This window comes from Elephantulus edwardii, unplaced genomic scaffold (assembly GCF_000299155.1).
Source record: "Elephantulus edwardii isolate Elephantulus edwardi_28Jun2011 unplaced genomic scaffold, EleEdw1.0 scaffold00189, whole genome shotgun sequence".
NCBI classification, from domain to species: Eukaryota; Metazoa; Chordata; class Mammalia; order Macroscelidea; family Macroscelididae; genus Elephantulus; species Elephantulus edwardii.
In genome coordinates, this window is record NW_006399939.1 from 766,564 (window position 1) to 782,678 (window position 16,115).

A 16,115-nucleotide genomic window follows, 5' to 3' on the forward strand; every position below is an offset into this window, starting at 1 on the left:
CCCAGTGCGCAGCCGGAGCCGAAGTCCCGGAGCCCGAGCGCGGGCGCCCAGTGCGCAGCCGAAGCCCCGGAGCCCGAGCGCGGGCACCCACCGACCTGCCTGCCGGCCGCCCCCGCCAGGTGAGGGCTGCTCGAGGAGTCACAGAGCCAGAGCCGGGGTGTCTCCTTCCTCGGAGACGGGGAGGGGGCGCGGGGCTAGGGTCCATGTCTCTGCCAGGGGGACCTGGGCGCATTTTCATGAAAGAGGCTCAAGGGCTTTTACTCCTAAGGGACGGGTAAAGGAGGTCTGGGGACAGAAAGGGCCTGGGCCCCCCCTTACTGGGGGGGTGATTTGTCATACAAGAAAGGGTTCATGAGCTTCTTCCATGAAAGGGGAGGCTTCTCTCCTTGAGGGATGAGGGGCTTTCAGGGGAAGTGGGAGGGGACTCTGTCAGGACTGCTTGCAGGGTGGCAGCGGGAGATGGGGCTCGATCCCTTGCTGTTTCGGTACACTGGGCGGTCCTGGACTCTGGGTCGGCACCTTCTCTGGCGCCAGGCTCTCTGTGTCCCAGTTTCTTCTCTTTGAAGATGGTTATTTTGAGACCCTCCTGGGAAACAGCCATTTCCTTCCCTAGGGCTATGACGCCCACCCGACTGACTCCCACGTGGGACCTGCTCAGGGAAAGGGGGTACAGGGAAGGATGAGGACCCAGGTCTCCAGGAAATAGGTGACTGTGGGAGCTTCTGGCACTGGTCAGGTGCATCAAGCTTAGCAGGGAGATTGGAGGGATGGGGTGTGCAGATGCCCCCCTGGGAAGCCAGCCAAGGGAGCCACAGAGTAAGAAAGAATTGTTCTGGGTTTTCATTCTCTTATGTCTTGGATTCCAAGACTCCTTATCTTCCCCTCCATTTTTGCAACAGGAGAAACCGAGGCAGGGCACACAGCACAATTTGGCCAGGATACCTTTGTTTAGGAGGGAAGTATGGTCATAGAGAGGAAAGTACACTAGATTTTCAAAGACGTGGGTTCAAGACTTGCCTCAGTGTTGAATGAGGGGAAGGGTGACACTCTCCCCTCTGTGGCCTCCACTTTCTCATCCACAAGATGGGAGAATCTGTACCCATCCCGCAGGTTTGCTGGAACATCAGGTATGCCCCAAAGAGTTTATTAAAAGGGGATGCACTGGACATTCTTGAGGTACTATCTTCACCCTAGCTGATGCCCTCTGTCCCCTTTCCTGTAGGGACTTCCTCTGGGCGGTGTTCAGCTTGAGGTCTCCAGCACGAGAATATTATAAAGGCATATTCTCCCCCAAGAGGCTGTAGGTCCACTTAGCTGAGCAAGCAGAATGAGGACTAGATTTCATTTTCCACCTACCCTTTGGTGACCTTATTATACAGGACAAGTCTGCATAGCTACACTTGGTGACCCGTGTCCGCAAGCCTCAGCCTCCCGGGAGACACATATCCACACACACTCCCACAGTTTCTCTAATGGAAGCCTACATCTCAGGCTGTCTCCAAGTCATCTTCTTTCCTGTTTTGTCCTTTGAGTGTTCAAGTCCCAAAGCCCATGTCTCAGGAAGCACAAAGCTCTGAATTGGAGCCACAGTTGGACAGTGACTCCTGGGAGTCAAGCAGTGTCTTCCCAAGCTTCCAGGGGTAGAAGTTACTGAGTCTCTAACCCCACATGCCAAGAACTTTATCAGATCACTTGTATCAGGCCCAAGAGTGGAAGCTTTTGCACACTCGGGCAGCATTGCTGTTCACAAACCAGGTCACCTCGATAGCTCAGGGCATCCTCACAGCAAGCTGCTGAGGCAGGTTTCTTCTTCGTTTCCACAGAACAAGCCCTTGCTCAGAGAAGTGAAGGGATTTCCACAGGGTTTCCCAGCATGGAAGTGGTGGAATCAGGAACCTGAGCCCAGGACTGTCTGTCCTCTCCACTCCACCCCCACTGAGGGACAAAAGTGCTGATCCACGGGTTTGCCAAAACCCCGCTGGAATTGTTGCTCTCCACCGCCAGCCTTAGCAGCTCTTGGCTCTCCCCAGCCTCTCTGTAACCAGCCTCCAAGTAGGTAGGAAGGAGGTGCCTTCTCTTTTCCTCTGATTTCACTGGAAGAGGGAGCTACCTCAAAGATCAGCTGCTCTGACCCATTCAGTGCCTGAAGGGGTCTAAGGAGTCTAGAGGTCCAGGGTGGGAGTTAACCTTTAACTAAGTGAGAGGGCAGCTATTCCCTTTCCTGCCCACATGATGACTTAAACCACAGCTAAGGATGCTAAGACAGAAAGCCAGTGTCTGAGGGGCAGGCCAAGAGCTCAGATGAGCCACAGGGTAATGCCACAGAATGGAGGCTGAGGGAAATTCGGAGGCACCCCCTCAATGTCCCTGTGTTTCTAAGACCCCTGGCTGCCATGGGGAAGATAAGAAGATGACTCTGACAGATAAGGCTGTAGGTCCCTTTAACAGAACATTTGTGCTTATATTTGTGGCAGACAGCTGTAAATTTCTATCTACTTTAGTATGGTGCTTACAAATGAAAATAAAAAGCTGAATAATAATTAGCTTAATTCAGAGGCTCTCAACATAGGCTCACTGGACCAGCAGCATCAGCGTCACCTGGAGAATTACTGTTGGCGTTGTGTACAGTTGGCTGGAAGTGACTCATAGCTTACACTCCAGCAGGTTTTCAGAACTAGTACATCTCATGGAGGAGCTTGGCTATTTTTCTCCCATGGAGCAGCTGGTGGATTAGAATCGCATGCCTTTGGGTTGGCAGCATAATTCCTTACCACCAAGGAGCTCTGGTGGCCTTGTGGCAAGATGTGCTGCAATTCCAAAGGCACACGGTTCAAGGCCACCTGTGGTTCCACAGAAGAAAGATGGGCAATCTTTGGAAATCCGCCGGAAATCAGCTAAGGGTCGGTTCAGACTCTATGGTACACAGCAACAACAAGAAGCCATTAGGGCTCACTAGGGATCTTGCTAGAAATGCCAAGTTTTAGGCCCTAGTCCAGACTCATCCTTTCCTCCCTAACACAATAGAGAATATCTGGATTCGCAGCCACCCTCTGCGGGGGAGATCAAACCACTTACCTTTCAGTAAGCAGCCAAATGCATTAACCACAGCGCCACCAAAGCTTCTGACTCCAGGTCTGGTGACTGGAAATCTAGGGGTAAGCAGCACCAAAGTGGGTTTGAACAAGCCCTTCAGGTCACGCTGAGGCTGGTTGGAGATTGAGAATCACTGACCCAGTCTAAGTGCGTTAGGAAACACAGGAGAAAGTCAAGGGCGGGGCTGGGAAGAGAATTCAAGCCTCCCTGTGCATGAAGGCTGGATGTCCAGACGCGGTGTCTGCTCAACTCCTTTCTCTCCCTCCCAGGCACCATGCTGACCCTGCTGCTGCTGGGCCTGCTGGTTTCAGCCTGCTGGGCTCTGGGCCCAGCCACGGGCTCATCGGAGCTGCGCTCCGCCTTCTCAGCGGCGCGCACCACTCCGTGGGAGGGCACGTCGGAGATGGCAGTGACCTTCGACAAGGTGTACGTGAACATCGGTGGCGACTTCGACGCGGCCACTGGCCAGTTCCGCTGCCGTGTCCCGGGCGCCTACTTCTTCTCCTTCACAGCGGGTAAGGCTCCGCATAAGAGCCTGTCAGTGATGCTGGTGCGCAACCGCGACGAGGTGCAAGCGCTGGCCTTCGACGAGCAGCGGCGCCCCAGCGCACGGCGTGCGGCCAGCCAGAGCGCCATGCTGCAGCTCGACTACGGCGACACGGTGTGGCTGCGGCTGCACGGCGCGCCTCAGTACGCGCTGGGCAGCCCGGGCGCCACCTTCAGCGGCTACCTGGTGTACGCCGACGCCGACGCGCCTGTCCAGGGCCCGCCCGCGCCCCCGGAGCCGCGCTCGGCCTTCTCGGCGGCGCGCACGCGCAGTCTGGTGGGCTCGGACGCGGGTCCCGGGCCGCACCACCGGCCGCTGGCCTTCGACACCGAGTTCGTCAACATCGGCGGCGACTTCGACGCGGCTGCCGGCGTGTTCCGCTGCCGCCTGCCCGGCGCCTACTTCTTCTCCTTCACGCTGGGCAAGATGCCCCGCAAGACGCTGTCGGTGAAGCTGATGAAGAACCGCGACGAGGTGCAGGCCATGATATACGATGACGGCGCATCGAGGCGCCGCGAGATGCAGAGCCAGAGCGTGATGCTGGCCCTGCAGCGTGGCGACGCTGTCTGGCTGCTCAGCCACGACCACGACGGCTACGGTGCCTACAGCAACCACGGCAAGTACATCACCTTCTCCGGCTTCCTGGTCTACCCTGACCCTGACCCCGAACCTGCTGCTGCCCCTGCTGCGCCTGCCTTTCCCATCCCTGCCCGCCCGCCGGGCATTGGGCTTCCAGAACTCTGAGCCCGGAGCGCCCCAGGAGCTTGCATGCCCGGCCCAGGCCAGAGCTCCTGCCGCGCACGCATGACGGCCTGGTCAGCGCCGCTGGCGTTGCCAATAAAGTGGACCTTCGCCGGCGCCTATCTCCTTGGGGTTCTGTGCTCTGTCCTGACACCGCCGATTTCACCCTTGGTGGGGTGGGGGCGGAGTGGGGCAGGACTAGGTCAGGCCGTGGGAGGGCAAGGCCATGGGAATCCGCCTGAGTGAGCCCCACACACCTAACACGTTTCCATTCGGTTTTGTTTGGCCTTTCAGTGGATCTGATTCTTCTCCATTTGACTGATGACCTCGTTCTTGTTGCTAGATCCCACTGCACTGGAGGTGTGGGACTCAAGGCAGCATCACATTCCATCTTCCCGAAGGGCGTGGGGATGGAGAGAGGAGTTGATGCCGTCTTGCCCTGACGCTGCCTTCCTACCGAGGGTGGTTTGCACAGAGCTGGTTTTGACATAGAGGGACAGAAGTCCAGGAAGCCACAACAGTATTTTATGGGAAGTGCCACACATAATTAGGACTGCAACCCACAGAGAGAGAGATCACCCTTTTACATGATCTCCAAAAGTCCAGTCTATTCTAGTCCAAATAGAAAACCGACAGGTTCATGGACCCTAAGCCCTCGGTTGGGGGTAAAAGGGACACTCACATATAGACTGCACCTCAGAACTTACAAGATCCTTATCAAGTTGACAGAACCTCTCCCATCTGCTAGGTAGGTGGTGGAGGGGTTTACTAGGATCTCTTTTCTTGGGGCAAGTTTCCTTTCAGCTTCTCTGAAACATACTTTCAACTTGATCCCAACACACACAAGCCCTTCTCTCTTCCCTCAGCTCGTTGCCTGCAACCCAGAGCCATGGCTGTCAGCCAGGCAGGGCCAGAAGAGAAGGCGGGGAGGGCAGAGAGAGGTGGAGATCCAGGGATCCAAGCAAGCCCAGAGAACTGAACAGTGAAAAGCAGCAGGTGCAATTGGGAGTCCCGGCTCTACATGAGAATGCTGGAGTCCAGAGGCACACGGAAGGGGAGGGTCAGTCAGAAGGGTCAAGCATCAAGGCCCAGGGCTCCAGAGCATGTGGTTGGTTCTGGGGGCAGAAACCCTTGCACAGGTACCAGAGTGTTTCCTGTGCCAGATGAGCAAAGACCTGGGCCCAGCGCCCCCGTTCCTCGCCAGCGTTGTGGAGCTGATAGACGCGGGACAGGACTGTGGGGAGCAGCTGTTTGAACTCCCAAGGACTTACAGGAGGCCCCTTTCACAACTGCTGAAGCTGCTGCATCTGCTGCTCAGCACCATCCACGTTGCTGAGCATGTGGTGCTGCAGGAGGAGCCTGAGACGGTGGCCTGGACAGGTAGACGCCAGCTTCTCATCCTGAATGTGCAGCTGCCCAGTGACATCTAGTTCTAGCCCCGTCCAGAGGAGCTGCAAGGGGAGCAGTATCAGGGTGGGCTGGGCTGGGCATTGGACAGGGCCCAGGGCATTAACAAGCAGTGGGACCCACTCTGGTGGTCTCTTCCCCAACCCTGAGCTTAGGGACCTCTGGACACACTTGCCCCATGTCCCAGGCTGGAAGAAAGACCTCAGACATCACTTCTGGTGCCTCTGGCTCCTGCAGATCACCTCCCATGTTCACAGGCTGCCCTGGAACAGCAGAGAAAAGTCAGGTACTTGGATCCCCGGCATGCTATCATGCAATGTGAACATCCCAGCCTCCTAGAGTCACATAGTTCTTTCTAGAGAAGAGCTGGAACACTGGCTCACATGCCCATCTCCTGCAGCGCGCGCGCGCGCACACACATACACTGGAACACTGACTCACATGCCCATCTCCTGCAGCGCGCGCGCGCGCACACACATACACTGGAACACTGACTCACATGCCCATCTCCTGCAGCGCGCACGCGCGCACACACACACACACACACACACACATACACTGGAACACTGACTCACATGCCCATCTCCTGCAACACACACACACATTCACTCTCCTAGACTTAGGTGTTGTGATCCCAAATCATCCCAGATACCACAACAATCTCTTGAACTCTTTTTGCTCCCATTGGTCACAACCCTTCACCTCCCTTGCCTCCTATAATCTGGGGACAGTGCAACCCAGAACAATGTCAGTGACGAGCCCCAGAGGATGGGCATTCCTTTAGGAAGTACACATTCATTCCTTGTTCCTCAGCAGAGGATCGAGTGTAAGGCAGGGAGGATCAGACAGTCGAGGATACTTGTTGAAGCTTCCTCTTTGCACACTCTAGAGTGTCACACAGCTCTGATATGAACTGTCCCAGTCCCAAAGACATGAAGCCTTGCTTTAGTTACCACCTGGAATAAGCCCAGGGTTCAGCCCTGTCCAGAACCAGTATTGAAGGAATCCTACGGCTACTTCTCCTGGCTGTCCCCTAACCTTCCTAGTTCTGGGGGCGATCCCACACCACTACGCTCCCACTCCAGCACACCCGCCTGTAAATCAGCAGGCCTCCAGTCCCCCTACCCTGCTAAGGCGCAGTGCAAGCTGCCTGGAACTGCCAGCAGCCTGTCTTGGCTCCTATGCACCCCACCCTGAAGACTCGTACCTGCCTGGGACTGGGTTCCAGCCCACTCGAGGGAGACAGCCACCTGAGCCAAGCCAGGACCGACACAACCTCCCTGCTGTATCCTGCCACGTCCAGTCTGTCCCAGCGGCAGTCTGGTCCCCTATTGCCTGGCCACACACAGCTCCAACTTTCCACTCAGCCAGTCCCCGCTTTGCATGTCAGTCTCCAGTGCTGAACAGGGAGGGGCTGGTCATGGCCTCTCAGGAGCTCGTCCATCCTTCAGAATGGGCAGTTTCAGGTTGTTGGCAGGGGCCTGGCTCTCTCGCCAGGCCCTTACCCTGCTCCTGCCCAGATGGGTTGGATGCTTAGTTAATAGGAAAAAGGTGTTTGGTAGTAAACAGTTTTCACTTGGCCCTCCCAAGGTCAGAAAAGCCCTGGCAGTAGCACTACTCACTGTCTGTTCTCACCTTTAAAACTTCCTGCTGAGGCCCGCCTGGTCCAGGCTCTACGGAGCCCCTCGGGAGCTGAGCGCATCAGGTGCATGGTCAGCTGGCCAGATGCTGGGACATCTGGGCTGAGGAGTACTGTGCCCCAGCAGACAAAAGCTGCCAGCTCCTTGGTGGTTTTGCTCCAGCCTGGGACCATGTCTGTCTCTCTATATTCTCAGTTCAGGCCAGAGCCCAGGAAGATTCCCAGCCAGGCCTGATGGGCGGTCAGGCTGAGGGAGCAGGGTCAAGACTGACTGTGAGCTGAGGCCCCTCTTGCTGCCCCAGAGCCTTGTGGAGGATGTCCGGGTGTCATGGGGGTCAGTGGGAGTTTCACTAGTCCCTCAGGCCCCTGAAGGCATCGCTGTCACCAGTCCGCTGTGATGAAGGGCTTTCTGCAGCAGTTATTGAGACCCCTTGAGTGCTCTGGAGAGCCTACCGTACCAGCCTGAGCCCTGTGGTTGGTGAAGACTTCTACATATGACCTGCAGGTCTATTCACTGTGCGTGGAGGGAGCAGGGAAGAACCCCTGCCAGCGTCTCCTCCGCCGAGCCAACGCATCACTTTCCGTTACACACAGAGAGACATAGTGAGTCTAAGAAGGACTTTATTTACATGAACACTTAATTATAGGTAAGGCGCTTCTGAGTACGCCCACATGCCTTCCATGGAGCTACTTGGCTTCAGGTTTTTTGTCCCCTGCCTCAAGCTTGGGACTCTCAGGGGGCTGGCGATAGGCAGGGAAAGCCTCCCAGGGGCTGTTGAGGTCAAATTTGCGGAACTCCTGGGCCAACTCCACCGGCTCAGCCACCACCCACTTCACCTCATCATCATAGCGAAGCTACAAGAGAAAAAGATAAGCTTGAGCACTGATAAGGCCAAGTCACAGTCACAGCCACTAAGGATTCCACTGTCACAGACTATGAGTAACTGCCCCAGACCTTTCCCTCAATCTCCAGGACACCTGTCCCAGGCTCTGTCAACAACTCTTCCCATCACATCGCTGCCAGCCAGTCTGTAAGATTCCAAAGAGGCACACCCTGCCATCTGTCGGGGTTCCTGCCCACTAGCATGGCATCACAAGCTCAGAGTGCCCAGTCCAGCAGAGCAGATCCCTGCTGATGCATCTACAAGCTCTTGTAAGATGATGACAAGCATGTGTCCAGGCTCAGGAGAACAATGAGTAGCCAAAAAAAAAAAGATTAAAACTAAGCAAGTAGACAAGTCCAGCATTTGTGGCCTTGGTGTTAGCACTACCAAGCTCTACAACAGAGTAAGTTGGGCAGGGCTTGTTATTAGGAGCCTTTGGGGAGCAGTGAGTTAAACACTTAGTTAACAAAAATGTTGGTGGTTCAAACTCAGCCACTCCTCAGGAGACAGGAAGCAGTCTTCCTGTAAAGATTTACAGCCTAGGAAACCGCATGGGGAAGTTCTATTCTGTCCTGCAGGGTTGCCAGGAGCTAGGTGAGGCAGGAACAAACAGGTGCTGGTGGGAAGAGGCAGACTAGATAAGGGGGACAGCAGGGCTGAGTGAAAGGAGGGGAGTACTTGTGACTCAAGTACCTTGAGAGAGAAATGGAGAAAAGGGAGACTAGAGTGCCAGATAACACTGCCACACACCTCAGCATCTCTAAAATGACAATGATGCGTGTATATAACAGCTCATCATCTTGCTACCAAAAACCTGGCAACACATGGATGGCAGTAACCCACTGAAATGACTGATAAGGGTCTTGTAGTCACATGCTGGGGAGCTCTGGAGGCCTCGTGTTAGTTAAGTAGCAGCACAGCCAACCCAAGGACAGCTTCTCTGAGGAAGAAAGATGGGCAGTCTACTTCTATGAGATTTTTTGTTGTTGCTAGGTGCTGTCAAGTTGAATACAACTCACAAGTGACCCTATTAACAAAAATATGAACCCTGTTCTATCCTCTGCCATCCTCACACTTTCTGACACACAAGAGCCCATTGTGGCAGTCACCATGTCAATTCACCTGGCCGAGGGTCTTCCTCTCCTTCACTGACCCTCCACCCTTCCCAGCATCATGTCCTCCAAGGAATAGCCCCTCCTAACAACATGCCCAAAGTATGTGAGGCAAAGCCTCATCATTCTTGCCTCAAAAGAGCACCCCGGTCGCACTCTCTCCAACACATATCTGTTCGTTCTCTTGGCTGTCCATGGATGTTCAGTGTTCTTCTCCAGCACCACAGCTCCAAGGGGTCAATTCTTTTTCTGTTACCCTCCTTCACTGTCTGGCTCTCAGACACAGCAAGTAATCAGAAAGACCATGGCTTGAACCAGACGCACCTTAGTCTTCAAACTGACATCATTTACTCCTCAATAAGTCCCAAACTGCAGATTTCCCCAGTGCAGGGCGTCTCCTTATTTCCTGACTGCTGGTATCAAGGATGTTAATTGTGGATCCAAGCAAGATGAAGCAGCTGACAGTTTCCATCTTCTATCCATTATGATGTTGCCTATCAATACTGTGCTAAGAATCTTTGTGTTTTCTCCGACATTGAGATACAATCCAAACAGAAGGCTGCATTCCTTGATCTTCCACAAGCGCTTCAAGTCCTCCTCACTTTCAGCAAGCAAGGTTGCATCATCTGTGTAACACAAGTTATGGATGAGTCTCCCTCCAATCCTGATGCCATACTCCTCCTTCAGAGTCCAGCTTCTTGGATAATTTGCTAAGTATACAGACTGAATAGGTACAGAAAGGGAATACAACCCTGACACACTCCCTTCTCAATTCTAAACCATGCAGTATTCCCCTGCTCTGTTCACACAACAGCATCCTGGTCCAGATATAGGTTCTGCATCAACATAATTAAGTGGTCTGGGACTCCCATTCTTCTCAATGTCAGTCACAACTTGTTATGAGCCACACAATCAAATGCCTTTGCATAGTCAATAAAGCCAACTGGCCATTTTGATTTCATTAACAATCAACTGTGGGCTAGAAGCCTCTTGCTTAAGTAAACAGGACCAGTTGGGCGGGCCTCTGTGTTTTAGAAGTTGGTTGGGTCCTGACTAAGAGTCTACAGCTTGGGTCAGTTGAATTCTAGAGGGTAAATTGTTCTGATTTACTTGAAAGTCTGGTGTAAACTGTTTGGGCATTTATGATTTTGTTAACGATCAAGTGTAAGCTGATTGGCCCATGTGATTTACTGCTTCTGAAAACCTGCTGGAACATCAGCTATGAGTTGGTTCTGACTCGACAACAAATAATACCACCACCACTACAACCACATGGTACTGGTCCTGCTTCAGTGGCCATCCTTGAGTTTCTTCCTCTGTCACTTGCCTTCCCAGGGGTCCAGGGCAGGATAACATAGCCCTCCACTTTGAAGGCTTGGGGAGATATTGAAGTGTGTCCTGAAAGTAATCTTGATGATTACAATACTGGCTAACTTCAGTCGAACATTTATAATACACAAGCTTTACAAAGTTGTAATTTAAGTATCACAAATCCATTAATTACTGTTATTGCCATTTAACAGATGCATTGCATTATACAGTAACTCACTCAAGATTATACATAATAACGGATCTAGGATTCGAATCCAGAGTCCATGCCCTTAAACCACCATAGCTCCTTTCCTGTCATGCCCAGGTTCCTTACTGGTCCCTTCCCTTGACTGCTGCCCCATGTCCAAGACTCCTACCTCAACATAGCCAGACAAGGGGAAGTCCTTCCGGAATGGATGTCCCTCAAAGCCATAGTCTGTCAGGATCCTTCTTAAGTCAGGGTGATTAGCAAAGAAGACTCCGAACATGTCCCAGATCTAGAAAAGAAAGGCCCTCGGGCATCCAGTTGTTCTGCCCAGTTCTACAACTCTGGCCCAGAGGCAGGCCCAGCATTTTCAGTAACTCACCTCCCTCTCATACCAGTTGGCTGCCTTGTACACAGGGACAGTAGACTCAATGGGTGTCAGCTCATCTGTATAGGTCTTCACACGGATCCGAGAGTTGAAACGCAGGGACAGCAGGTTGTAGACAATCTAATGAGAACAGAGGGAACTGGAAGATCAAGCCAGGTCCCGGAAGGGGAGTATCAACAGAGGACACAGAAGGTGAGGCTCCTACCCTGAGAACCTGCCTTCTGTTCTAAAGCTTTAAACATGAAAATGCTCCTTCATGTCTCATTATAGTAAGTCTTCAGGTTATAAACATTTAATTTATGGACAACTCATATATTTTCCCTTTGAAATTATGTATGTAAATCTGTTCCAACTTTTAAGTGGCTGAACATCCCTACAGGCAACAGGCTCATCACAATCACTTTCACTTGCTGTACATGCTGTTTTAAATCACTGAAAAAGTTTCGAAGGTTTTAATGGCACTAAACCTACTAACTGGGATAGTGGAGAACTACTCTATGGTTTTCAAGACATAAATCCTTCCAGAAGCAGAATGTCTTGCTGTCTGCCTCAGAGCAGATGGTGAGTTCAAATTGCTGAGTATTTGGTTACCAGCCAAATGATTTAACTGCAGAGCCCCTCCTCACAGTAAAGGTTAACCAAGAGCTATATGCACTTGTTTCAACTATAAACTCAACTTACGCCCTAGGCCACAGCTGCTGAGGCCAGAGCTCTCAGCATGCCTGTATTTGCTAGTAGTAATGACTTTGGGATGTCTCCTTTGTCCTCCTCCACTCCACCCTCACTGCTCTAATTCTTGACTCTGGTCATTCTTGAAGATTCAACACAAATATTCTCTCTTCTCAGAGACGCCGTAGAGGCAAGGGATAAGTGTCTCTCCTGTCTTTTTAAAGCAACTTTCTGACATCAATCCACAAAAATTTACAAATTAGTAGATGCGTAGTAAACATTACTAGCTAAATGTTGAGAACTTACCAAAATGAAAAAGACTAAGACCCCCATAGGTGATTATCATCTGAAACTGACCCTTTCCCCCTCTTTTACTCCGCAGTCTCAAATTTTTTGACTGACCTCAAAACGGTTTTGCCGGGTTGGGATGTCCACTGCTGTTAAGTCGGCCAAGGATCTGAACTGTGCATTGGTGTGATCTCTGAGGAAAGTCAGCACTGGGATGATTCCATCAGGATGGATACAGATCTCTAACTCATTGAAGCAAGTCACCTGCAAGCATGGAAATGAGTGAAAAGCAGGAACAAAGAGTCCCATGGGATGCAGCTAACTTCACTTGGAACCAACTGGTTTAAGCCCAGGTTTGGGATAACCGAAGTCTGTCGATTCTTTCAAACTACATGCTCAAGGAAGGTGGTTCATTCTTGACCCTTTTAAAAACCAAAACCAAACTTGTTTCAGTATGACTTGATTCAAGCTCATGGCAACTATCTGTGTTACATCATCAAACTGTCCTAGCAGTTTTCTTGGATAACCTTTATTATTATTTCTGTGTGTGTACCATCAAATAGGATCTGACTGGTACAGGAAGAGATTGTCCCTCCTTCTCCAGCAGAGCGTCTGGTGAATTTGAACTGCACCCCTCTGGGATAGCAGTGCAGCTTTCTGCCACTAAGCCACCAGAACTCCGTTGGACAATCTTTATAGAAGCAGCTCTCCAGGCTTTTCTTCCACAGTGGTGCTGGGTGGACTTGAGCTACCAATATTTATGTTAGTACGCAGACGCAAACTATTTGTGCCATTGCACGGTAACAGAAAGTATTACCTGAACTTGTTGGACATACTTGGGCAGGATTTCAGCCACATATTCTCCAAAAGCTGAGAGCTGCTTATGGGCCACATCGTTCCGTGGTCTGACAGTGGCTGGAAGGAAAAGCAGAAGAACGGAGATGGTATCTGCCAGCCCTGCATTCAGTATCCAGGGCTCCCTGTCAACCCTACAGAACGGTTAAGACATGAAAGTGGGGTAGTCACAAGACTCAGGGAAAATGCTATCTCAACTACACAACACAACCCATAAATCCTCACCTGGGGTTTCTATCCCTTCCCTGAACTCCTCTGGTGGTTCTTCCTGCATACTACCTGCATTCATGCTAAACACATAGCTGCTAAAGTAGTCTTATGTTCTAGCTCACCTACCAGACTATGTGCTCCTGAAAGGTGGGGACCTTAATGCTTTCTGTGGGCTTTTTAGTACAGGGGGAGAGGGTGGCAACAACCCTAAATCAGGGCACCCACATATCATAGACGGCAGACAATAGAATGCTAAAACATTCTCTGGTGTGGCGCACAGACAGACCTGGATTCCAACACCAGAAGTCACTAGTTCTACAGCTCTAGGCTATACCCTGATCTATGTAACACGGGGATCACAATACCATCTACTTCATAAGGTTATCTCGAACATTAATCTAATACTAAAATAATGTTTTAAAATAAAAGTTTAAAGTAGTTGTTTTCCAATTTGGTTGCCACTTCAGATCTCAACAAGTTTTAGTGGTTATGCTTATGAGATAGCTTAACATTATCATCATGAGAAGAAAGGAATTTTGATGTCCTCCTATACGAAATGACTGTACAGCAAGTAAAAGAAAGAAAACGTGCAGTGAATGTGCCCGACAAACAGCTGGAACTCAAGGTAAACTATTATTACTGGATGCTGGAACCCAAAGTAGAAAATTTTATTTAAAGGAAAGGGGAATCACGGAAACGGATGAGGAGCATTAGGGCCATGACAGAGAAGCCTAAGGGAGGGGGGGACCACTCCAGGTGAGTCTCCAAGGACAAGCAGGGATTTGCCAAGAGGACGCAGGGGCTATCGGACGGCTGTGAACGAAGGGTCAGTTGTCTGAAGAGCGCGGCCCGCACATACTCACGGCGCGTGTCGGCCGAGGCGCTCTCCCTCCTCACTGGCAGCAGCAGCGCCGAGGGTCGCCTGGCCCCTGCACCGGGAGATAAAAGCATGGGTGCGCAGAGTGAGGCCCGAGGGGCTTCCGACACTGGGTGAACCGCTGCTCCGGTCCCCAGTTCCAGCCAGTTTCCCCCTGCTCACCCCGGGCCAGTGTTGCGGCCCCCACAAGCCCCCGCCAGCAGCCCCTCGCCGCCGCCATGTTTCCAGAATGCAAACCCGGCCGCCGAGGAAAAACTAACAGGACACGGAGCCCCAAGGGCACGGACCGGAAACGGAAGTGCGTAGCAGATCTTCTTCCGGGCAGACACAGAAGGCCGGAAGCAGAGGTTCCGTGTTCTGGCCTCCGGGATGAAAGGAGGGAACGCAGGTGAGAAAACGCGACGAACAGGTGGAGAAACGGTGAGGTAAACTCAATATTAGCTCGTTGTGGCGGAGGCGGGAGATAAATCGAACATCCTAGAGAGCCTGACAGGTGAGAGGAGGGGAAGGATTCTCAGGTCTCTGATCTGCTCCCTTCCCCCAGCTCCTTCAACTGAGCTTTGGGCGAGGGCGGGTGGGCTGGCAGGGAATGCAAGATTCCCCGTTGACCGTTTCCCAGGCGACTCAGGTGGTTTTGGGGTACTCTGTAGGGCGATGTGCCTCTTGGTACCCTGGCCTGGGCACGACTGGTCTCTGTCTCGAGTACAAAGACGGAGCTGTGGCACGTCATCAGGACAAGCGGGGAAGCTGGAGGGTAGCAGCTGAGAAAGGAAAAGTGAGGCTGTCGGGCGTCTCCAACTAAGCCCCTTAATGAAAGATCTGAACTCTGTGCGCGGGGGAGGAGAGTCCCCAGCCACAAGGATGTGGGGCTCTTATGCCTGATCTCGCTGCCCTTCGTCTCACTCGCTTTCTACTAGTAAATTTGGTGAGACTTTCAGAGCGGAGGTTTCCTGGATCTATTTTCTTTTGCGTTAGTCAAAAATCCCAAGTCCCTTGTTACATCGTGGAGTGGAAGGTTTAGTGGTGTTTTGGGGTACACTCAAAATAGAAACTTTTGTTGATTTCATTGGGGGTGGGATGGTACCGCAGGAGAATTAATCCGGTTTTGTTTGAAGAAGACTATGGATTGGCTTTGTTGGCAGGGCCAATACTAAAACCAATTTAGTCCCGGTTGGCTCTCATTTTTCCTTTCTCCTACCTTTCTCATTAAGTTGACAGTTGAATTCACAGCCTATGGTTGTGGACTCCCACAGTTACTGAGAGTGGTGTTGCTTTGCAGACACCTGGCAGAGAGAGAGGTCCTCCACTATGGAATCACCCGAGGAGCCAGGAGCGTCCATGGATGAAAACTACTTTGTGAACTACACTTTCAAAGACCGGTCCCACTCAGGCCGGGTGGCTCAGGGCATTATGAAACTGTGTCTGGAAGAGGAGCTTTTTGCTGATGTCACCATTTCAGTGGAAGGCCGTGAGTTTCAGCTCCACCGGCTGGTCCTCTCTGCTCAGAGCTGCTTCTTCCGATCCATGTTCACTTCCAACCTGAAGGAGGCCCACAACCGTGTGATTGTGTTGCAGGACATCAGCGAGTCTGTTTTCCAGCTCCTGGTGGATTATATCTACCACGGGACTGTGAAACTTCGAGCTGATGAACTGCAGGAAATTTATGAGGTGTCAGACATGTACCAGTTGACATCTCTCTTTGAAGAGTGTTCTCGGTTTTTGGCCCGCACAGTACAGGTGGGAAACTGCCTTCAGGTGATGTGGCTGGCAGATCGGCACAGTGATCCTGAGCTCTACACTGCTGCTAAGCACTGTGCCAAGACCCACCTGGCTCAGCTTCAGGGCACAGAGGAATTTCTCCACTTGTCTCACCACCTACTCACTGACAT

At 52.0% G+C, this 16,115-nt stretch overlaps 4 protein-coding genes across 4 annotated transcripts in view; 2 read left to right on the forward strand and 2 right to left on the reverse strand.

Moving 5' to 3' along the window:
• C1QTNF4 (C1q and tumor necrosis factor related protein 4) overlaps positions 1 to 4,384 on the forward strand; it is a 5,105-nt gene extending 721 nt beyond the window's left edge. The window contains exons 2-3 of the mRNA XM_006896763.1: positions 6 to 119; positions 3,363 to 4,384. Coding sequence (XP_006896825.1) covers positions 6 to 119; positions 3,363 to 4,384 — 1,136 coding nt within the window. The remainder of the gene's footprint in view (positions 1 to 5; positions 120 to 3,362) is intronic.
• Positions 4,385 to 5,442: 1,058 nt separating this feature from the next.
• On the reverse strand, positions 5,443 to 7,601 carry FAM180B (family with sequence similarity 180, member B). The gene is given in 3 exon segments (XM_006903666.1): positions 5,443 to 5,832; positions 5,990 to 6,051; positions 7,424 to 7,601. Coding segments are annotated over 3 exon segments (630 nt in total).
• A 429-nt stretch (positions 7,602 to 8,030) lies between these two features.
• On the reverse strand, positions 8,031 to 14,521 carry NDUFS3 (NADH dehydrogenase (ubiquinone) Fe-S protein 3, 30kDa (NADH-coenzyme Q reductase)). The gene is made up of 7 exons (XM_006896675.1): positions 14,389 to 14,521; positions 14,213 to 14,278; positions 13,102 to 13,199; positions 12,399 to 12,548; positions 11,322 to 11,447; positions 11,112 to 11,231; positions 8,031 to 8,282 (listed from the first exon to the last, which is right to left on the reverse strand). The coding sequence occupies exons 1-7, from the start codon at positions 14,444 to 14,446 to the stop codon at positions 8,115 to 8,117; spliced, it is 786 nt and encodes a 261-aa protein (XP_006896737.1). The 5' UTR covers positions 14,447 to 14,521; the 3' UTR covers positions 8,031 to 8,114.
• A 74-nt stretch (positions 14,522 to 14,595) lies between these two features.
• KBTBD4 (kelch repeat and BTB (POZ) domain containing 4) overlaps positions 14,596 to 16,115 on the forward strand; it is a 4,821-nt gene continuing 3,301 nt past the window's right edge. The window contains 2 exon segments of the mRNA XM_006903781.1: positions 14,596 to 14,614; positions 15,506 to 16,109. Coding sequence (XP_006903843.1) covers positions 14,596 to 14,614; positions 15,506 to 16,109 — 623 coding nt within the window.